This window comes from Erithacus rubecula, assembly GCF_903797595.1.
Source record: "Erithacus rubecula genome assembly, chromosome: 3".
NCBI classification, from domain to species: Eukaryota; Metazoa; Chordata; class Aves; order Passeriformes; family Muscicapidae; genus Erithacus; species Erithacus rubecula.
The window spans coordinates 61,306,768-61,331,528 of record NC_136689.1 but is presented as its reverse complement, the minus strand read 5'-3'; the positions used below and the strand labels follow the sequence as shown (position 1 = coordinate 61,331,528).

At 39.8% G+C, this 24,761-nt stretch overlaps 1 protein-coding gene across 3 annotated transcripts in view; it reads right to left on the bottom strand.

Annotated features, from left to right (window-relative positions):
* The window catches only part of JARID2 (jumonji and AT-rich interaction domain containing 2), a 205,713-nt gene that overhangs the window by 74,795 nt on the left and 106,157 nt on the right, over nt 1-24,761 (bottom strand). For all 3 annotated transcript variants that reach the window (XM_079301667.1, XM_079301666.1, XM_079301668.1), the window contains exon 3: nt 13,332-13,473. Coding sequence is in view for 1 of the 3 variants with exons in the window: in XM_079301666.1 (XP_079157792.1) it covers nt 13,332-13,473 (142 nt within the window). In the remaining 2 variants the exon portion in view is untranslated. The remainder of the gene's footprint in view (nt 1-13,331; nt 13,474-24,761) is intronic.

Genomic DNA, 24,761 nt, shown 5'->3' with positions numbered 1-24,761 from the left:
GTTCCCTGCCTTTATTTTTCTCTCCCTAGTACAAATGAGCACATTTGCCAATAATACAAATAATACAGTCTAAGGAGAAAATGAAGCTCACACTGTGGCATGTTCATTGTGCCAGGACAGAAAATTTAAAGCAGTGATAAATGCATTAAGTTACATTTCACATATCATTAAGTAATGCTGAATTTTATCCTTAAAACATCCAACTTGACAATGCAACCCTCCTAACAGAGGGGTGATCCCCCAGCAGACACAGCAGAGCACTGTGCTGCATTATATAACAGAATTTTCCAGAGGAATGAGCAGAGCACTTTCTGTGGTGCACAGGGAGCATACAAGCTGTCACAGTGCACTCAGCAGTCTCTTCTACAGGGACTGTGCAGCTGGACCAAGTTACTTGTAGGTGAATTAAAAGGAAGAATAAATGACATTCAAGCAACATCTATGCTTTGAAATGCAAGTAGTGCCCAGCATAACTGCACTGCCTAATTAAAATCCACAGGAGCTCAAAGCAACACCCATCCAGAGGTAAAGGACTCTCACACATGCACCTCAGTTATCATTTCTGCCTTCCTGTGGAGCTGGTAGAGCTCTGCTCTGCAGTGCAACACCAGCTCTTTGCACCAGCAAAGCACCATGATTTATATGTGCTGGCATTCATATGAAGGGAGGGGAGGGCAAAAAGAAAAGAAACACAAAACTCCATCTAATCTCATATCTCATCCCACTTAAGAACTTTCAAGGGCTTGTCAGCTGATGAGGTGTGCTGCTGCTGGCATTGAGTATTGCCAGTGCTCAGACCTTCTTGCTCTGTGTTTCATCCACCCCAGTAACAGAGCTGAAAAATCTTCATAAATCCTCCCTGTTACATTCAATCTGGAAAATAACCACTATGCAATGTTTTGGAGCTTTTTATTTCTACAGTCATCAAAATTATTAAGGAATTGAGATTGACATTAGGGTTTTTTGGTGGGGCTTCCCACATCCTTGTTAAGAGGCTCCATGGCTGACATGACTCAGAAATTTAGAGCTCATTATAGAGAACCACTGAAATTAGTATTCCGTTCATGGGCTTAATAGGTATTTAAGCAATGTAAGAGACAGGTTTTGTTTTGTTCTTTTCTAATTGATAGAATAAACTGTATTCAAATGCTCAGAAAGTCTCACTTGTCTGCAAAGCAGAGACAGATGAATGAGCCAAGCACAAACAGTCCTAGGGCCCTTTGTTGCCAATAAGTGGGTTTCCTCCTCCATCTCCAAGCCCTTCATAATTAAAGATAGCGGCTCACCTAATGCTCAGGAAACACCATAAACATTTGTTTTCATTAAGGCTCATATTGGGAAACCACGTGGATTCTATTGAATAAAACCTAGAAGAAAAACACTTCAATAGAAAAGGCTGGGATGGTCCAAAGAAACAGCAGAGTAAGGAACAAATAAGGAAGAAAACAAAGCAAGAAAAGTCAACAACTAATTCACACATCCTGGATTGACTAATGATCACTAAAGAAGTACAGAAAGCAGCACAACCAGATTTCTGTTTCAAGGACTAAGGAGTTCTGTACTTTTCATACATAAAACAGCAAATAGTCAGAAAAAGGTTACCTCAGAAGAGCAAAACACTCTTCACACTATGTTAAAAAAAATGAACCTTAGCGAGAAAAGCGAAGAGGAATTCTGCTACCCTTATTAGTACCTGGGAGGGGGGGGGGGGGGGGGGGGGGGGAATGTCCAGGAAGGCAAGAGAAGACTTTCTTCTTCCTATATTTTATTTGAAATAATGAATAACACTGCCCTACATCTTCAACACCTGCCTTCTTGATCTATTTCCTCAAAGCATCTTGCTAGAATGCTGTCCATAATTTTGCCCTCTCCTCTTCCCCCCACAAGAAAGGTGTCTAACTCAACAGGTTAGTCTATTTGAAATGTAAAAAAAATATTCCTGAATATGTGTGTCTCAAGCTTCAACTTGAAGGAGTTTTTGTCAGGTTGCTTTTTAAGCTGGGAATACCAAGCTCTAAAAGACTTGTCCCCTGAGCAGCAAGAAGTCTTGGGGAAAAAGAACACCCAGAGAAAAAGATAGGTCAGAACAAGCATACAGTATCAGGGTCTGGAAATCTGCCCAGATACTGAAATACTGTTGCCTGTCCTCATGTCAAACACTACTTCAGACCAAAGGGCCTTTAAAAATCGTTATATGAAGATATGGTATGTGAAGATTACATTCACACTTCCTTTTAGAAGACAGAATAACAAGAAGTTGTAACAAATTCTCTTTCAACTTGCTTTTTTCATGTTAAGAATTAGAAATGATGATGTGAGAGAGCTGCATTTCTAACATCAGAGCTCCATCTCAGGAAAAGAAACTTCATCTCGCAGAGCTGAGAAGAAACAAGAAACAGCTACAGACCCAGACCCTGCCTTTCTCACCCATCCCAGCCCAGAAACTTCCTCCCTCTGTATCAAGAAAACCAAGTATTTTGGTAGTGACTTATGAGTGTTTTGTTCAAACTGGGAAATTAGCATACAGCTGCATCCCCAGGCTGGCAGAGGGTTTTGAATGGCACGTCAAAACCTGATAGAGAAGCAAATCAATCTGAAGCCTTGAACTGCAGACAGCAGGTAACACCATGGAATCACACACCTACACACACCAAACAGCTAAAGAATTTAAGTTTCCTGAAACTGAGAAGTTTCAAAGTAACGGGCTGGAAACCAGTGCTCTAGAAGATGCAACTAAGAAGCTGAAAATAATGACTGCAATTTGGAATAAAGTTTCATACTGAGAAGTTTCTGTGAGTTGAAATAAGAGGAACACAGGATGGCTTAGGATACAATGGGGAAATTTCGGTATAAAATATTGAGTAGTTTCAGTGAATTACCACATAACACTAGAAGAAAGTGTAAAGGAGAGTTTACTCCATTTTTACAATGAATGGCATATTCTCTTTGTAGTCCCACTGAATTAGTAACCCTGCACAACTACAGCTTTGGGGCAAACAATGCAACACAGCTCCTCCAACGCAGACTGCACAGAGGCTTCGAACAAATAATCCTGTGGGTGAAGAGAACGCCTTTCTCTGCCACTGAAATAATCAAACATCCAACAAGTATGAAACCCAGGCTGGCAGTCAGCCCATCCAGTCAATGAACAACTTCTCAGACTTCACACTGACCACCTTGAGCAGAGGCAACAGGATGGCACAAGCCAGGAAGAGCCTGGGGAAATACACGGCACAGAGTACACGGCATCACTCTCCGATGGCTCGTTCTGTGGTGTGAAACTCCAGCAGGCAAACACAGAGCATGACCATTGAAAAGGAAAATAAACAAGACTCTCTGAAGGGCTACTCCAAGTGCAGTCAAAACCACAGGCACTTAATTTACAGCTTTCTTCAGCCTGCAGACATCTTAGGAAAATGTCCTATCCACTGAAATCAATAATAAATAAGCACTTTCAGTGGATGCAGGATTTGACTCTTGTTATTTAAAAATAGATTTGAATGCAGTTGTGCTGATAAAGCACTCTCAAAATCCTCCTTCAGGGAGAGAATTTATTTTTTGTTTATTTATGAATATTGTGTTAATTTAATATCAGAAAAAGGAAGAGCAATAAATAAAGCCCAAAATGGACACATATTCAAAACAGATAAAAATAATATAATTTACTTATACTTTGCCCTTGAAAACAATAAACAACTATTACTCCAATCATTAACTGCTCAAAACTCTGCCAGTTAAACTTGAAGATAGAAGAGGCATAGGGTGATTAAGTGCTGTGCAAGGTCACATAAGAATGTGAACAAAGGCTACCTGGCACCTAGGTTACTTAGGGATACTGTGGGTTGTACAGCCCAAAGAAGAATAAATGTCTGAATTTATGTTTTATAAGGGTTCAGCAACCAAAAGCTTCAAGGAGAAATCAAACTGTTTTTTCATGTAGGTTGTTTTTTCTGAATTACTTTAACTGATTTTCCTGATAAAAAGAGCATGATCTTTACTCAAATGTTATTTCCCCAGTTTTTGCATTTCTCATCTGATTCACTTTTCCAGTTTATTTTGCAGTCCATCTGGAAACTGAGAGCAATTAAATACTCTTTATCTGGGATGGCATACAGCACATGTATCAACAACTGAATTGAACAGCAGGATTTCTATATAACAGAAATTAAATAAAATGGGTAAAAATTAAACCTTGATTGCATGGTACCATTTGCCTAGGTATTATTTAACACTCTTAATTTTCAGGTAATGAGAGGATTTCACAGGCCTAGAGACCTAAAAGTGAGAGTCTCATAAATTGTACCACACCTAGTTTGTCTTCTTGTTCTGTTACAAATTAACCAGGTGGGATGAACTAACTTTCAAGGAAAATCAATAGTGGTCAATTTTTTTAGTGTAAGACAAACATAAGAAGCCCATGCACACCAAGATACTGAAATTAGAGGGCCAGCTTGATTTCAGGCTTCTGACCTAAGAATCAGGGAGACCGAAAGACTTCTCAATCTCTGTTAGAAAACCTCATGATTTTTAATGTGCAGGTGTAAAGAAGATGTCACTAAAAATAGAAGTAATCAAGAAAGTCCCAGCTGCTTAACAGCGAACTAGACGTATGCAAAAGACAAACACGAGACTCCCTTCTAAAAAAAGAGTTGATTAAAATTTTAGAGTAATTTATTTTAAAATGCACATTTTGCTTGACAACTTGCAGAACAAATTGTCAGCAGGCCAGGAATAATCTAAAGCATAATCAAAAAGCACAGGAGACAAAAAGTAAAAGGTTTGAGAGTCTCTTGCCTCACCAGGACTAGGAATTGCCAAAGGAGATGACATTGCTTGCTTAGAATAAAACTCAGAGCAATGTTATTCTGAACGTCTGAGTTGATCAGAGTAATGAGCCACCCCCAGAGAGACTGATGTTGCTCCTGTTAATTTTTTTCCCCAAAGCCACCTCTGCTGTGGTCCCTGTGGTGCCCAGGGCATCTGTCCAATACCAGCTCCACTGACCCCCAGAAACCACCTACCTTTGCTTTGCCAGGTGACAAACCATGCCAGACCCCCCACAAGTGGGGTCAAGGGAAGGACATGACTCCTTATTATGTATCACTCATGGGCTTTCAGGCTGCAATTTCAACCCAACAGTCTCAAGGAGAGGCAAAGAGATTTGCATTATCTGACCAACAGACCAAGGTGGGTTATTTATGCACAAAATAGAGGGTCTTTCTCAGTGGGCTCCTGATTGTGCACAGTGCTCAGAAGGCCAAAGGAAAACAGCATAACTCTGTACTAATCACCTAGTGCAAGATGGCTCCAAAGAAAGAGGGGAAAAGCCTCTGAAGATGCAGAAGAAACACACCCATCAAAAGTGTAGTGCAGCTGCACTGTCTTTCCAGGTGGGATGTCTGCTCGGACAGGCAGTTGTGGTGGAACTTCTTTGTTGGAGAGCACATTTCAAATCCAAATCATTCAGCAAAGCATTAATATCAAACCACAAGACACCAAGTGAAACAATGCTTCCCCAAGAGAAGGGGTTTAGAAATACAACAGGACACATGCAAAGGAAAATATCTATTGCAAAATAGCTGACTACCCAAACATCCTGTTTCTCTGTTAAACTGGAATATATAAAGCTGTATATAAAGAGCTATCAAATTATGATGAGGTGTAAAGAAAAGTCTCTCTGACTTAAAAGGCTAACGATGTGTTGTCTCAAGTTTTCATTTCTTCACCCGAGAAATTTTAACTTGCACCAGAATATGTTTATATTAAATTCCAAAAGCTGCCGTTTAAAATAAATAAATTCTAAAAGCTGTCCTTGACACTCAGCATACACACACACACAAATGTTACCAGTTAATTCATTTTACAGAATTACGACTTCAATGAACAGCTCTTCAACTGTGAAGAAAGATCAAATCAGATAATAGCTCCAGAAGTGACCCTTTTAACTAGAGACCGCCTCACTCTCTACTCATATCCCAAATTTTTTGTCCATATAAACAAATACCTACAGGATTTCATGAAAATTAAAGCATTACAGGCAAATGATATGTTGCAACAGAAGAGATATCAGAAACAAAGTCTGTACAAAGTGTACTTACTTTATTGAAAAGATAAGTAACAGCTGCAGGAACTCCCAGGAAAGGAGAAGGGCAAGGAAGGAAAAGAGGAAGAATGGACAGATATCTCCATAGTAACTACGACTATGAAACACAGGGGAGAACTTGTCTGAAAGCTGAAAGAAGGATGCTACCAGAGGAAACAGACTGTAATATAACTAGAAAAAATAAGAAACTTCCAAATAATTTTCCACATGGTCAAAGAACCCTTAAGCTTTAGTTTATTTAATCAGAGCCAAGAACAAATACCAAGAGAGAAAAGCAAAAAAAAAAATAAAATAAAAGGCATAAAATCAAAACATCATGATAACATGACCATTACTGAACAAATTATTTAACAATAAACACACTGCTAAAAAGCCTAAATATACAAATGTTGGGGTTATGAAGAAAAAAAACAATTAGTTTCCCCCAAGAAATTCTGTGCTACTGGACTCAACAATGGAAGAAGAGAAAGAAAAAGCACTATACCAGCATAAGCAAGGTAATATATATATAAAATTCCTGTGATTTTTTTCTATCCAATACAAGAGACCTGATTAGATTCTAGAGGATATTTTACAATATGGAGATTTATACTTCTGAAATTAAGTTCAGACCTAGAAAACTCCTGCAATCCCAAACTGAGATGCTGGTGACATGGACTGACTGATTTCTGAGCAGTATTCAAACAACTCCAAGCCTCTGTCATCCATCTGGGAGTCTCAAGACCCACACTGCAATCTCGGTCTGACCCATAAAAACACTAATACCCACACTGCTGTCAGTTTGGGTCAATCAGCAGTAGCCCATATTTCCACTGTCATTTGCAAAGAACATGTTGAGAATATACTCCTACTATCACTTATACATTCAACATATCAGCCACCGGAATAAAGACAGAATAGGATTTTCTCCAAACCAGTATACAGTACAATCTTCAAATACTTATTAAAAAAACCCCAACCAAACCAACAAATCCAAAACCCCAACCAAAACAACAACATAACAAAACAAAACAACCCCACTACCAATATTCTTAGAACTTGGCATATGAGGACACACTTCTACTTTGAAATATTTGAATGGCACTCTCTTTTTTAGTATCATTATCTTTGCACAGCACATAGGACCACATCAGATGCAGCAAAGAGTTATGTTAGCCCAAACATCAGGCTAGAGTCTTATACCAATAATGGCATATTTACATTCAAAAATTTTCTTTCACACTGGCAAACAAATTTGCTTTAAAGAAGTGTGTTTTTCAACTATTTCCTACATCAGTTTAGAGCAACCTCTCCCTGAACTTACAGCAATCACCGTCTGGCCTGTCATACCCAGGGGTGAGACATGAATTATGTGAATCACACTTAGGGTTTTCAGGCAGCTGAAGGATTGTTTGCCAAAGACAGAACAACAGAAAACAACTGTACCTATCCCAACTGGTTTGGAAGCTTCCTTGATCCCTCAGTGAATGAGTCCAAACTCAAGGTCATGGAGACCTCCCCTGCAACTTCTGAAAAGGTGGCAGGTGAGAACAAGCAAGTTGGAATTGGACATGATGCACTTCTCAGCTTGCTATAAATCATACCTTCATAATTACTAAATCACTACTCAAACAAGTTGTTTACATAGCTGCCTACCCACAAAGTTCAAGTGTTCCCAGATGATTGTACTTTTTTGTATTTTTGCATGTCGGATAGAAGAATTGATGTCACAACTTCTGTTTATTCCTTATGAAAACACTGAAAGAACATTAATCACCTGATTTCTTCCTTTTCAAATGACATACAATGATCTTCTTGACTTGCATTATAAAGCAGGTAATCTGTCTTTTTACTATTCCTCTGCAAATCCACTCCAATGGACTATTATTGCTTTGTTTATAAGGCTTGTTATTTAAATATAAATGTGCTGCACTAAAAATATATTCCAATCATATCAGCATTCCCAGAAGGGGGGCAGGGGAGGTGTTAAAAAATTATTATACATAAATCTCATTGCCATTTTGGTTTTATTGTGGATTAATGTAGTTCTTCATACGCAAACAACTAGTACAGATTTGCACTGCCTGCTGAAATTAGAAAAAAATCACAGAAGCACCTGGTTGATAAGTGGGCTTGCATTGTGTTGTAGCAGGCAACAGCTGAACACAAATACATTATATAGTGTTCCAATTAGTGAAAAGACTATTCACTAAAAAGGTCCTGGAAAAACACTTTGATATTACGAGCAGTCTCCTGCTTTCAGACCCAAGTCATAATACACTGCTCTCTCCATCACCTACAATACACCAAGAGAAATCCCTCACAAACTTACAAATGTGGGAACAGGATTGACCTTGTTTTACATCTTGCATGAAAGGTGCTAAGTCTAGTGCTAAAGAGACTGCTCATTATTAACTATAAAAACAATTTGAGAAAAAAAGAGGGGAGTAAAAAAGAAGGAAAAAAAAGGGAAACCCCCCCCATCCCTAAGTCCCCTCAACCTTTTGACAGCTCTACTGCAAGAAAGTCCTTTGCAAATCACGTTGAAAAGGATGTATCACTAAAAGAAAACACTTAAATTAGCAGCTTGCCTAATATGCAAAAGCTTGCCTACCCTTGACTGGCTTTTTTTTTTTGTGCTGAGGGTGCAAAATAGCTCTGCCAGCCTAGCAGCTGTGCAGCCACCAGCCAAGGGAAATCAGCATGCTTGTCTCCCCCTCCTTGCACACATACTCCCACCTTTTCATTTGACAAACCTTAGCCCTCCTGTTGCTCCACAATGAGCCAGTTCAGGGAGTTAAACTGGCATCTAAAAATAAAATTTAAAAAAGACAAACAGGGAAAAGGAGGAGGCAGCAGGGAGCCAGCACAAGGCAAAGAGCAGGAGCACATCCCATGGGCTGGCCTTGCTGTAGTGCACAATCACACTTCTGACTGTCACATGCTTGAGACCGTTAGCAGAAAGCTGCTGTATTAATTAAAGGCCTCAGAAGGTTCCTAATAAGCAATTTCTGGCCAATCTAGCTGTGACAGCTTAAAACACTACTGCTCCCCAGTGGGTTGTTCCTTTCTCCTGCAGCCAACAGCCTTCCCTGCAAAAGAACTGGACAAAGTGCCTTCTCCCAGGAGCTCTGCACACCCTTGGCCCAGTGGGCAATGTTCATCCACTCTGTTGCTACTACAAGAGAGGAAATTTCTCTAATCCTATTTTTTTTTATTAAATAAGCCAGTATCTTTTTTCTCCTTAACACAGAGAATATTCTAACATTAAGTTAAAAAAAGTCCCCACTTTGAAGTTTAACAATTATCAAAATTAGTCAACCTCTTCCCACCTGGCATACCCTCTACTAACACAACTTTACAATAAAGGATAAATGCATTTGTACATTTGGCAATTCCCCATGTGGATTTCTGGGAAGGGGGCCATATAAATGAGTAGCCATCTGATTAGTAACAGGAAGCAAGCAATAGCCTATTACCATACTGCCACATCAAGCCTGCTCTGCATGTCTTTTGCTGGGTAAGGTAGGCAACTTGTTGCTAGAAAACATACAGCTGTCACTGCACACTATTATTAATTGCCAGTGGTTGTAGTCTTTAGAGTTGCCCATAAAAATGTATGAGCATCCAGCACAGAGACCAAACACCTTTGGCCAGTTACTATTGATTTTCTCAACTGAGAATCAAAGCTGGAAACTGGAGATTCACAACAAAAACATGCAGCTACATGGAAGCTACACTTCTCCTTCAGCAGTAACTTTTGTTCATAGGTTTTGAAAAATGTGCCATCTTTACACAGTGAAGACCACCTGATCTGGTAGTTTATCAAGCCCATACACCAAGTTTTGTTCATCTATATCCACAGCATTGACCAAACCAGTAAGTTCTCTCATTTACATGGCACCTAGACAGCAACCCATTGCACAAGACATTCAGTGCAACATTTGAATGCTTGGCTTTTGCCACTTGTTAAAATAATTTACAGTTTTCATCTTTACTGGCTGAAAGTAGTATTTACTACTTGGGATTACCCCGCTGCTTCCCCTCAGACCTGGTCACAGTAATACACACAGCTCAGATGTTTTCTATCCTTTTGAGAGTAAACTCAAACAAATCTAAGTATTTTGAAATACTGAGCTTGCCACTACTGCCACTGCCAATCCTCCCCCAAACTCCACTTACTCTGTAAGAATGGCTTACAGTTTTCTGGACTTATTTGTAGGCTGTGAAGGGGCAAAGCTGTACATATACTCCTTTTCCTCTTTACCACCACCACTGCCAGCTGAAATCTGCAGGATCACAAAAGGCAGGCTGCAGACTTTTAGAACTGTTCCAGAATAGTGTTGCAATATAAAATGATACATGTAAAAAGAAAGGGATATGAGAATTTTAGTGTAAGAGTAAACGTGGTTGTACAAGAAGTTTCCTCTAGTTGGAACCATTTGAAGCCTAACACTGTCAGGACACTGCATTCAAAAATCCTGCTCCATCAAACCAAGTATCTAAGTAGGTTTCCAAACAAAATGTGCAGTAGTGTATTACATCTGCACATTTTCACCATAACAGCAATCTCCTTCCTTCCACCACAGTGCTCTCTCTATGGCTCTTCAATCAAGCTATGTTACTAGAAAAGGGGTTGAAACTGGAAAATAAATAGATGTGATAAACCTTCATCCCCTTGGCTGGGGGTTCTACTGTTGTGCTATTCTGTTTGGAATATCCATGTAAAATAAGAAATACTTGTCAGTGATTGGCAGCCAGGCTGATAGGGATTTACCTCCCCCACAGATGCCTGCCAGTCCCTAACTATCTATAGCTAAGCCCAGTAACTCACTGGGAGCATCCACTACCTAGTTTTGACCTGAGGAAAATCTACAACAGGGATGGTTGGCAGTAACTTACATATAAAGATTGGTTCAGAGTACATTGTTAAATCTACAGTCTTTAAAGGTGTATTTTATTACAAGAGTGTCATTAGTTACACACACCAGTGAACAGACAACTGTAAAGTTTGATTTTGAGAAATAAAAAGAAGAGGGGGAAGACAAGGAGGTCATAACTTATGAAAACTTGCTAAGCTGAGGCAGTCAACCCACGTTCCATTTCAGACCTGTTTGCCCCCTCATCATCTTCCTGCATGTCCTTTCTTTACCCAATATTCCTGACACAACACTTTCTGGGATTGCAAAATAACCTAGATTGAAAAAAACATTGCATATTCAGCCAAATAAAACAAAAAGCCTAAAAGGAAAAAAGAAGACAAGATAAAAACACTCAATATGCACCACTAACACCTTAAGAGAAGGAACTCAGTCAGAAAAGGTCTGTCTGCAAAGAGGAAGCTCAGGCAGGAAGAAAAAATAGGTAAAAGTCTGTGTGGGGTGTAAATGGAAACAAAAACAAGAACAGTATCCGTCACAGCAACATAAGTACCAACTGTAATAATAGTTCAACAGTTTGTGATGCTTGAAGAAGAAGTACTGAAATGATGCCTTGCCTTCCATGAAAGCCAGAAAACGTTTTCATCTTGGGTCTGGGATTTTTTGTTGGTTTTAATCTGAAAAGTACCAAAGGCACTGAGAGTTCCCTGTTATTATACCTGAACCACCTAGCTGCCTCTCAGGGTCTGAATTCCCTCAGCTCAAGCCTGCCAAATATTTTTCCAAAAATATTTTGCCCAGAGTATTCAAGTGCAGTTTGTGGAGACTGATAATGTAGAAATCCCACTCATATGGAAAGCTGGACTGTGCAGGGCATCAGGAGCAGGTACAGAGTAAGGGACAAGACCTCCTGCCCTTTGCTAGCCCCAAGAGAGGAAGAGGATGTCCCCCTGGTTGCACTGGCAGCTGCTCCTACAACCATACTCCAAACAAGAGATAACAGTCTCATGCAGGTTAAAAATGAAGATGCCTGGCAAAAAGTCTCAATTCATCTTTCTCTTGCTATTATTTTTAATCCAAACCAGCTGCTTGAGGGTACTCATGGTGTGTGCAAGCCATTATGGCAGCATAACTGAGGAATAAGGGGAAAAACTAAGTTTAGAGTGAAGCAGAAAATCTTTAAGACAATGTGCAAGCAACAGGTTGGCCATGAAATAATCACCACGGTTCTCCCAGGATCACACCAACAGTAGGTGTCACCTAAACAGCTAAATTTTCAATCCTCTGTTCTATCTCACAAAGCCCAAAATCAGAACACAAATATCTTTGCCCTGACTAGCAGCAGGATATAATGAACCTTGCAAAATTTCTACCAGTAGGGAAGACAACATAAATTTTACTCTGATATGCCTGATGTCCCAAGTGGGCATATTAGTTAGAGTCTAAACCTCTTCCAGAAAAGGTTGTGGGAACCAGGGATGGGAAACACTGGAACAGGAGGGTATCCTCCTCACCTTATAAGGCTTCTCAGTGGAATTACAAGGTCATACAGAAAACAGAGATACTTTTGTTTGAAAGGGAGCTGTTGTTATTATTATTAATACTATTATTATTATAATTATATAGCTCATTTTGGTTTGGACATAGGATGTGAGAAGTACAGAGAAAAGAAAACTTTGAGGAAGCATTTCTGATTCTCTCTTTTAAGTGGCATTTTTTAGACAGCCTGTTTTCGTTCTTACTTCACAGAGAGGACAACTCTCAGCCATCTGCCTGAATTCTCAGCATATTTTCTGTAATTGATTGGCTTGAGGTCTATGATTTTAACCCACATTCTGCACATTCAGTGACTTCTAGGAAAGAGAAGGCAGCAGTATCTCAAAGTAGTCCTTTGCAACCAATAGCCACTGCACCACATTACAAAGCTGTTCCTCTTCTCAGAAGCATCTGTTTTGTCCTTTTCTATCTTTCTAACTTTGCATGGTTTCATTCACTAAATACTAAAATTAACAACAGTGACAGTAACTACTTTAGTGATGCTTTCCTTGAAATTGCACACACATACATATTGACATGGCCTGAGAGGTAAAAGCCAGGAGAAGAGAGAGTCTTAAGGCATTTAAATTAGCATTCATGCACTGCAAAATACCAACTGCTTTTCCATGCTTTCCATAACACCAACAAGAACCATCTATACCAATGGGTGAAGCAAAGCTTGCTGTAACTTTGCTGTTCATAGAAAGAATCCATGTTGAAAAGTCCATTTATGATAGAGCAGTGAGTGCAACCATAACATAACTGATAACATAAAAAACAGTCTAAAAGAGAAGGGAAGAAAGGCTCTGCTTTAGTCATAATTCACTACTGACCTTTTCCTTGAGGGCCCTTCTTCAAAATCTGAAGAACTAACATCGTTGCTCGTTGAGGACACTTGCGATGCATCATCCTTCTCATTCTCCAGCTGTTCTGAGCCTGGTCCTAATCCTTTAGATTGGCCATTAGTGAGAAGTCCTGCAAACAAGACAAAGGAGTACACAATATTTAAAACCTGCAGTGATTTTATAAAAATTCACATGTGACACTTACAATAGAGAGCTGATGCCCAAAGCAAGTGTTTTGCAAAGAAAGTTATGCAAAGACTGATAACATTGATTTTGCATAGAGGTACTTCAATAAAAATTTGCCAGCCTGCCTGTTTCTGATTTGGTTAACTCTAAGACTCCAGTCTCAAATAACTACAATATGAGCGTTTGCAATAGTGTTGATAATTTTGTCATATTCAAAAAAGGAACACAGCTTAGTAAAATTCATTCTTGTTTTACAGAATTTCTCTAGCAGAGATGACAGTATTTTGCATTGTCTGTGAATTGATATAAAATTAAGCTGCCATTTGGTTCAATTTGACATCATCTCCTCTTCATTCTGGTGCTTCCAACTACTGCAATTTACGATCCTTTGAATAAAATCCTAAATCCCAAAGTGAACATCAAACGTCCATTACCTGACTTTGAGTCTTCTGGCCAAGCGTCACCCACACTACCAGAAGAAGTACACAGGGCAGCAGAGCAATAATATAGCAAGCAGAGTCACACAGCCACACAGATGGAAGACAGCCTTGGACCTTTGCAAGTATAATGTTTAACAAATTTTGTGCACCCTATGCCACCAAGTAACTACAATATAATAAGACTTACAAACAACAGCAGATAGGCAGAGAAACCACTCATACTTAAAGAAGAATTAAAATAGTAACATATTCTTCAGCAGGTTCTGGGATGAAAGTGAGGAAACAATTTTGTTAGCTCATCATTTACTTGGTATTATAAGAGTTTATCACAAGAGGAGCTGCAATTTTATCCAGGAGAATGCCTTCTCATCTTTCCACCCAAATAGTTTTAAAACGGCGTAACAAAGCTGTGTTTCACAGCTGTACTTCCTCAGAGAAATGCTGATAGAACTTCCCTCCCTTAGCCGTTTTCAGCCTCTCTATAACCTTAGAAAATGTGGTGGGGAAGGCAGGGTGGGGGGGACTGTGCTACCCCTTCCAAAATGAGCCTGGCAGTGAGGCTGGTCAGAGTACTGCTCTGGAAACACTTACTAAGAACTGTAGTTCAAGAATTTCCACCAGCACTGTATTAGTGTCACACCATTTCAGACCTCTGTTTCCAGGAAAATCCTCATCCAGCACCACCTTACTCCACCTTAATTACACCACCAATGCACTCACTCATTGCATAACCAAGCATTCAACCAAGCTCAGCTCCAAAGAGATACCAAAGCATAACCAGAGCAAGAGCAAAGACACCTCCCTGCAGTGAGCTGCTGTCTCTAAGTACTGGAAGCTTGGCCACAGCTGAAGCCAAATGTTCCTTCCCCACAAAGCCATTGATTCACTGCTTGCTTGGGCACTATGACTGCCAGTGGGCTCTGAAAATCCACAATTCCAATCTAATCACTCTGACTGTCCATTTTTAAACAGCCTAATCCAAAGTCTGCATCATCTCTCTCTCTGTTTTTTCCCAATCAACATTTGCTCATATTCATTCTGAAGCACACTAAATTTCTCTTGACTTGGGCTATGTGGTGGCCACATGCTACAGTTTTAAAAACTCCACCTACAAAAACATATTTCTTTTTTTTTTTTTTTCCTGGGGAAGAGTCAGTGAACTGGTAGTTAATTTTTTTTTCCTAATACACAGCCCACCGAGCACAAGTTGAAACTACACACCAATTTTTGCATTAAATTGTCTCTTCTAGCCAGCATAACACTATCAGGGAGAAGTACAATGACCCAATTTACATTTTCTCTCCCCGTTTGTTGAATTATTTTTGATATTTCCTTTCATTAAAGGGATCTCAAACTGTGACCCAACAAATAAAACAAATTTGAGTATAAGCATAGATACTACAAAAGGGTTCGTGGCGTAAAAACACAATATGACGTGGGGTGACAGCATCCCTTCAAAGCATTCCCAAGGAAATGAAGGCAAACTTTGAAAAAACACTGAATAGATTATATTTCAGTGCTGAACTCACCCTCTCTAAAAGCCCTAGTGCCTAAGTTTATTCTTATAAAAGTTTCAACTTTTGCTTTGCATTTTTCCATGAAACCACTGCTGATAAAATTTACAATTTTTGAACTCCAGAGAAGCCTAAATCAAGCATATTATTTGAGGCCTGACACTCAGTAACTTAACTCTTATGGCAGAATTTGATTAGGTTTTCCAAAAGCAATATTTGTTCTGGAGGCTTGCCATATGTAAAACCCAGGAACCTGAAGTATATGAGTCAAGAAAATCACCTTTCAGGCTGTCAACTTGCATGCACTTGGAAGGCAATTTTTATTCATCCTTTCACCCTGCCAAACCATCAGCTCACTTGGGAGACAAGCATGATTTGTGTTCCTCAAGGAAAAAAGTATCAGTTTGCCCACCATTATTCATCATAAGCAGCACCATTCCAAGACACAGCAATATTGCAGATAACTGATGTTAGCTATCGTCCACTGGAACCAACTAAAACAAGAGCCCTAAAAGAGAGGCATAAAACTACAAATGAGAGATACTGATAAATACTGGGAATGGGTGTCATGTTCTACAGGTTTTCAGGGCCAGCATAATTGCAAAATCCGCTCCGAACTGATGAAAGGCACAACCCAAAGCCTCCTTCCAAGCACTGGAGAGAAAGCACATGCTGAAGCAGGCTGTTATAAAGTTTATTGCCACTCAATCTTTTTTATATCAAATGCATTCAGCTTGCCCCTAGACACCTTTTCCTTCAAATGCCATTCCTGTTATCTCTAACTGCAATAAGCCACACTCTTTACTGCTGTGCATCAGTTGGGAGCTATGAAAGGTCTGGAGGCCCCAGGACACGATGGGGACCCCACAGTTTTTCCAAGTGATACTCAGGCACTCCTGTCACCATTAATGAGCTGGTGCCAGTGGACAGGACACACAGGTCTGCTGGTGCACTTAAGGAACATCAACCCATGTGGGTTTGACTCTCTAAGACCAACCACACTACAGGAAGCAACAGGCATTCATATTTCTTAAAAGCTGAGTACTGCAGCTGTGCAGTTGTGCAGTATAAAGAGAGAAAAGCAGCTGAGTGAGAAAAATACTCTTTTGCACAGCCTGGGAAGCTGAACCACTCCAAGAAGTGGCGACTTGAGAGGACCCAGCAACAGTCAAGGAATCATCAAGCCCCTCAAGAGCCAAATCAAATCAAATCACAGGGACAAATAGTTCCTCTACCGCTTTTCTACGGCTTTCAACTTCTAAGCCACGATGCCAGCAAAGCCCTGGCTCCTGTCAAAGCCCACAACAATCTCAGCTGCTGAAGAGCTGGCACAGGCTCTACCCCTTGCCCACTAGGCTCATCTCAGCCCCAGCTCTCACTGCCTTCTCCCCTGGCAGCTGGACTCATGACCAACCACCAGACCTGAATAACTAGGCAGAATAAATCAGGGTTGATAAAAATGAGACTTTATTCCTTTAATAGAAAGTGTTTGTTTTAAAAGTCAAATTAGATTTTTAAAAAAAAAACTAAACCTTATTAAATTTGAAAGTACAGCAACTTGCATTATACATCAGTGTAGAATTTCATATATTAAAATGACTTACATGAAATAATAATTTATATACACAGAGAACCAGTGCATATTTGCTGCCAAAGTTTTAAAAGAACTGAAACACTGAACAGTTCAAAGTCACTGAATAAACACTGCCTTAATTAAGTAATAATGAATTATTTAATTAAGTCACAATACAGGAACTAAAGTATCAAATGACATCTATGATTCCTTAAATACACTGTTCTGGCTCTAACCGATCAAGACTAGACACCTTCAGAGAAAGGCCAATTACTAATTCCTAGTAATTAAAAAGGGTAGCTTAAAACCAAACCATGGAGATCTTAACATCCTCTCTAAAATGTATCTTAGTCACATAAATGTCAACTTCACAGTTTTGCTGAATTCATTTTTAAACTTCCACAAATGCTACAATACCAAATCACAGTTTTAGATACACAGTGCTTAAAAAGATTTTTAAAAAAAGAAAAACAAAAAAATAATTTTCCGCTTATCAATATTGAGAAAAAGCAGCAAATGTCACTTTTTCATCCACTCTGTTACAAGCCAGAGAAAGCACAAAAGCCCTTTCTGCATACTAGTCATTATTACAGAGGCTTCTATCACCTCCTATTTATTTGCCTTCCACACTGAATGTATTGCAATCTGTCTGTGGCTTCAAGTTTGTTTGCTTTTTCACACACAGGAAGGGCTCTGCTATGAGAGCTGAGCCATACCCTCTGGGGTGATCCACACAGAACACGGATATTATGGCTTTACAACCTGCACACAGCGTGCTCCCTCCTGTCCCCACTGCAGCTCACCACCCCCTTTACTGCTTGGCTGTACTTGTTAGCTGAGCAGGGGGCTTGCTAAGCCTACTCCAGCAACTGCAATGTCCTGCTCACCAGAAACAGTGTGGAAAGAACAGTTAAATCTGCTTAAATTAGCTTATTAAATGGGCCTTGTGCTGACTCAAGTGGATTGCTTCTCATAAGAGCCTAACAAGCAAGACTTAACTATTCCAGCACAGGCAGGGCTTACTTTACATTGGTACACATTTGCTGATCTTACTGGTTTTGGTGATACACACACACTTTTAGCAGCAACCTACAATTCTTCTCAAGTCATGACCTAACTAATCTCTGGTCATCTGGAGAGATGCCTGACAGGCACACACAGGACAGGTCTTGGGAGCATCTGAAGATGTGATGCAAAATCCCAATATCTGGGAAAGCACCATTCAATAAAACATGACGTGAACTATAAATACACAGAAGGAAAATCATGGGGGAAGAGAGGAACAGAAAGCAGCAACATAAGAGAAGACTGCAAAAATGTACGGCAGGGTTTGGAGTTAACTGGTTTTCAAAATAGATGAGATTGCAATTACTGGCATGTTCTTCATTATTAAAGTTACTGAATAATCAGGAAACCAAAGGAGAGCATCAGGGCAAATTTCAGCATCATGTGGTTAGTTAACTAAGTGGTTGGGTGAAGAGACTTTCACAATGTTTCCAAAACACTATTTCCACATCACTTACTCTAATGCCAACAAGGCATCTCAGCATGAACATCTCCATGTTCTTACAATAGAGCAACACCTATTTTAGCTTGCTGTTTCCCAGTCCTAAGGCAGCTTAGGAAAAAAAAAAATACATTCAATTGTATTTCCAGTCAGTTCCCACAGTCAGAGGCAACCCGCAAAGCCATTATGTTAGGAAAATCAGCAGTCAACACCCTACAAACACAAGCCAAAGATATCAAAACCATTAAATGACCTAAACAAAAGCAATTTCAACATGACCATATTCACAGCTTTCTATATGGGATAACATCAGAGGGTCCACAGTCCAGAGGAGCCATCCTGCAGATCTCAACAATACGTGAAATATATAACTCTGCTCCTGGGTGTTTCTTGACTACACAGGGATATTCTCTTTCCCACTGCCAAGAGATTCTGGGTTGGTTTCCCCCCCTGGCAGCCTTGTCCCTGCATTCCTCCCTGATCCCTGCAAGCTGAAGTGCTCTGGGCTGGTAGAAAAGTCCAGTTTCCAGGGTAAGGAGCAAAACAAACACAAATTACAGTAAGTCAAAAAAGGGATTTACTCAAACCAGCATTCTCACCATGCTAAGATGACAATGTTCCTTATGAGAGCATTTAATAAATAGCAGGGATTGTAGTTACATAGGCATGGAGCTAAAGCTCTGTTCCCTTGCAGAGTAACATGCCTGTCTAAACTTCAACTGTGCAGTCTTGGCAGTGGTACAGGGAAGCTTTGTTTTAAAATATTAGGTTTTGGATTTTTTTTTTTCCTTTCTGCAACATCCCATTTAGGAGAGCTGACACAAAAGTTAGAAAGCAAAGGGTTTAAGGGAAGTGTCATAAAGTCTGAAGTTTAACCATGGTCTGGAAGTTTAGCACCACCTGAACAGAAACCTGGGGGTGCTGGTTGACACCTGGCTGAACAAGACCTTAGAGCTCCCTACAGCTGCCTGAAAGGATGCTGTAGCCAGGTGGGAGTTGGTGTCTTCTCCCAGTCAACAAACAATATGACAAAACTAAATAGCCTCAAAGCTGTGCCAGGGGATGTTTACACGGGCATTTGGAACATCTTTTTTATGGAAGAGGGAGTCAAGCATTGGAACAGGCTGCCCAGGGAAGTGGTTGAGGGAGCATCCCTGAAGGTATTTAAAAGATGTGTATATGTAACACTTTGGAACATCGTGGTCTTGGGCAGTGCTGGGTTAGCAGTTCAAGTTGATTATCTTAGAGGTCATTTTCAACCCAAACAATTATGCAGAACTCCAGGGTGCTACAGTTTCTTATAAGCTGTATTTTATATATAAATTTATTTGTATAGTATCATTACTTAACAGTTTTCACCATTTTTCATAAGTAACAGACAACCAGCTGCAGTGAAATACAAATCTACATTGCACTATCTGTAGTCCTAAATTTGAATTCTACCAAAACTACCCTTAACATACTAGACCATGTGCTGAAACACTACTAGAATCTTGGTAGGCATGTTAAATAAATACATTAATCATTTGATGCTAAGTTTAAACACACCGGTATCTCTAAAACATCTGCAGTCTGCATTAATCAGCACACTGTACTGAGTTACTGTATTTAGCTCTTGTATAGCTATGCACAAAAGATAATTTAGTTTTATAGTGCAAATGCCATCTGTCACATTGTCACAGCATGACAAGGTATCACATTACATATTAAACAGACAACATGCTTCAAAAATAAGGCCTATTTTCATGCTCTGGTTCTCTCAGAGACCAAAAAGAATGGGGTTTTCATGATAGTGACAATTTAAAAACAAAACAAACCACATTTTTCTCTGGGATAAGAGATATGAATTCCCTGTCCACTTTTTTAAGGATAGTTGTCATAAAGGCTATTTTCATCTAATTTGGTAATGCAAAACCACACCAATTTTCTGCCTCTAAATAAAAAAGCCACAGCATGAAACCATCATCGTTTATGCCACACGATGCTCTGTGCTGCCACCATGAAGGTAATTAACAGCAAGTGGGCTTTTCAGATGACAAGCCACTGGACATTAGGTTGATTGTGGTACACAGCAGAGCATATGCATAAAGCAGTACCATTATGCCAAAGACTGTTAGCAAATAGCTTGTACAGTCTTCATAACTGACTAGAAGAGTGCTTTTATATGTAGATATACATCATTACTATGGAAGCCAAGCATGAATGACATTACAGCACAAGATGTGTTTGTCAGGCTGTCAGAAGACCACATCACCAAAGGGAACTGATTAAATAATACAGGTTGAAAAAAGCTCCTTGCTCCCATTACAACTCCATCCAAATTTACTGTTAAGCAACCAAAGACATTTTGTGACTTTGTGTCCTGCATATTAGTCCATTACCCATTAGCAGTATTAATTGAAATTAACTATTCTGTTGTTTCAACACAACACTTTATAGGGCATATTGTTTTAATCTGGGGGAGTTTGGATTGAGGTTGGGGTTGTATTAAACTCACAGAAACACGAATATAACAGTCAAAAATGAACCTAATTTAATTCTGACAGGAAACTACCCCAGGCCATATGACATACTTCAAGCCCCAGTTTGATTTATGAAATATGCATCTGAAAGAAATTTAGAACAAAAGAAACCAATAAAGCACCCAAAAACTGTCTGCAATGCCTGCACTGTAAAAATAAGAGAAAAACTTCACCTGACTTTTGTCCATACTTCTGTTATTTTAGGTTTGGGGGGTTAAAAGTATTCAGAGAGACTCACATCTCTGATTAAAGAAATTTCTCCACTTTTAAGGATACAATGAAAATTCTGAACCGCTCATTCCTCCAAGTAAACACATGACATATTCTGGCACTTTATACTTCAAAAGGCAGAATGGAGGCCATAGCCTGGGCTCCATGATGGTGTGACCTGGATGAGGGAGGGAAATGGAGTATGAAACAGGCTGAGCAGTGAGGTAGGTGTTCACTGACAGGTGAAGGACATAGCAGCAGTAATGCTGACCCAAAAAAACCTGAGGGAACAAATTCATCTCTCTTAAATCCCCTTCTTACAAATGAAGACATTTAAGTCATACCTTAAAAACACAAATGGCTACCCTTAGATTTTTTCCAGTATTTTTCTTAATTTTACAGAAGGGAGGCTGGGGTAAAGGAAACCTAAGGAATGATTGTCCCCAAACCTAAAAGCCAGAGCTATCCTGAATGAAGCAGAACGAGAGGAGGAAAGAGAACTGATGAGCACCACCCACCAGCTGCTCACTGTGTGTCATATTGTACCATTGTGATATCAAGCTCCTACCAATTGCCCCTGAAGCTGATAAGGGGAGAGCAGTAACATTTCTGGTAAGTTGGGACCAGGCTGTGTAAAGACCATTAAGTTTTGATAAACAAACACAGTCAATTTTATGGTACCATAAACACTTCCTTTTAGCACCAGGGAAATGAGCACCATGTACTCTTCCTGTACTTTGTCAAGGAATCATGCCATTTAATGCACACAACGCAAACTACCTCAGTCCCACAGTTAGAAAGCTTCTGACTGCAGTCAGAAAGCTTCAGAGGAACAAGAGGACTCCAAATGCAAGTTACAGACCTTTGATGTTCAGATATATGGTTGTAGAAGGCATGAAGCCTTCAGCAGAAAAACAGGAACACCAATGCTGGGAAGAGAGCTTGGTTAGAATGGAGGGAGCTTGACTCTGTCCAGATGCAACCACTGCCAAGCAGGTGCCCCTGCAGAGGCCACCTCCTCTCCAGGCACCTCAGCTCACCTAGACTCTAATATTAAGGCAAAGAGTTCAGCTCCCACAGTGAAACACAAGGAAGGGTACAGACAGTAACCATGACATGAGACACAGGGTTGGTGTTATTAACATCTCTCAGTGGTGTTTTTCTATAGATTTTGGTGTTGGACAGAGTGGCTTTATTTCTGGAGTAAAGTGCCTTTAGACTTGAAACTGTCCTATAAGATACCTTCTCTCATATGCAACCTGGAAACAGAATTAAACATGCATTTTATTAGAAATTACAGACACAGCCAGTCCACAAAAAAATATAATTTATCTCCATTTAGTTCAAGTGTATCAGCAACTGAAATATCAGCATAACCACCGAGAGAGAGAGAGAAGTCCACGTTCTCAGGTATTAATGAAATTATCAGTGAGATACAAATAAATTCTTCTTTGGTTTTGATGTCAAAACCATGATGTCTTGTTTATCCTGCCTTTCCTGGGGAATTTCACTGGAATTTTCATTCCAGCTGAAGGGAAAACCAGTGGAGTAACGCCCCATGGGAGAGAGTAAAGAAAACCTGCCATAAATATACCTATGAAAGAAATAATTCTATTTTTAAATGTTTTGTTCTTCCTTTTGTTCTTTCCACCATTTTGTTTTGTTTTATCTATTTGAGAGCTATTTGGAGAAAAGTTACTGACTCTGTTTCCAAAGTATTTTTACTTGTCCTTCACAAATATCCCCCATGAGAGGGAAAGAGCATGGCTTACACTGCTAAGTAAGAATTAAGTAAAGCAAGCTAAACACTATTTCAGGTCTTTGCCACACTTATGTCAATAGGATGAGGGCAATTACTTCCCCTCCTGAAGCACTTTCACAGAGCTAGCTTAAGTGTGATATACCACAGCAGTCTTATTTTTCAGTCAAGTTATTCCCCCTACTTCAGCATCACAAGGCTATGCCTTTAGACCCATCCTGTTTCAGAGTTAAGCTTCCACTAGGTATAGATGGACAAAGAAACTATAAATCCACACTTCAAAAGTATCCATAACTCGGCACCTAGGGACTAGGTAAAGATTAGTAAAGATGAAAATGAAAATTAAAAAAAGACATTCTGGTATTTTAAGTAACATGAGAATGAAAGCTATGCCAAGAGCATGTCTCTAGACAACATCTATTCTACACTAGAAAGTAAAAATTAGCAACTGTATCTCCACAGAGTATTACAGAAGGAGGAAGAAAGAAGGTGAAGGCAAACACAGTGAAGCAAGGAAGAGCCTGCTAATTGGAAGAAAATACAATGTATGAATGTGCAAATAAAACAACAAGGGAAATAAAAAGGCATGCAATGTCTTAGTAACAATGAATTCTTGTGAGCCTGAAAAGGAAGAAATGTGCTGCTAAAACCCAGAGGCTTAGCAAGGCTTGGCTATATTTGTAAGGATTTCTAGGAAAACTCTTACAGATTGTGTAATTTAAAAACTGTGTATCTGCATGAAACTGGGAACAAGAGCAAAACAGTGTCTTGATGAACACTTGCTACATGCTTTTCCTGTAATGAAGCACAGTTCCCAGTGATCTGTGTGGGGGATCACACAAACAGGATGAGCTTATGGGTTGATGGAGATGAAGAAAAGCTCATTTCTGGGTGTCCTGGACAGCCAGCACCTTCCCCCTGAGACAACAGCAGGAGGCAGGGGCCAGGCCAGCGCTCTGCTGCTCTCTTTGGAGAAGCCTGGAGAGCTGGCAGCAGGAACTAAAAATGCAGCATGACTCTTATGTAACAACCATACTCTCTGAAGGACTGGGACAGCCCCCCTCCATTTGCAAATGGGAAGCAGCAAGAACAGAGCACCAAACCAAATATAATTATCAGAGACATAAATGTATGGTTTGACTACTACACACACCTCAAAAGTAAATTGAACAGCAGATTCTGAAACAGTAGGAGGTCTCCAGCATAGCAGTGTACTCTAAGGAAAAGGACAGAGAAAACACAAGAGAACTGCCAGAAAGCCCTTTTGGAGGTGTTATCCTCTGCTTAATTGTCTCTAATTCTGCACCTCTGTGACAAAAGCTGTGAAAAGCAAAGGTTGAATGACATACTTCTAATTGCATAGAGTCCCATTTGATATTTTAATGCATGTCATCGAGGATTTGCCTTTCATGACTTTTGCCAGGAGCATGGGCAGCCCTCCAGACAGATAGCATTTTTTTTTCCCCCGATGTGACACGAGCAATGAGGATCCTGTTTGCTGCAAGAATGCACAGCCTGTCGATGCAGTGACAGTGATTGTCCCATGCAGCCAGCAGACACGAGCATGGAGCTGCTCACTGAAGGTGCTCTGAACTTTCAGTCAAAGATAAGGAGAGAAAAAGTCCTCATCCTGTTCTGGGAAAATTAATTGAGTTAAATGCTAGGTGTTCTACATGAACTCAAGTTACTTATGACAGATACTTGAAT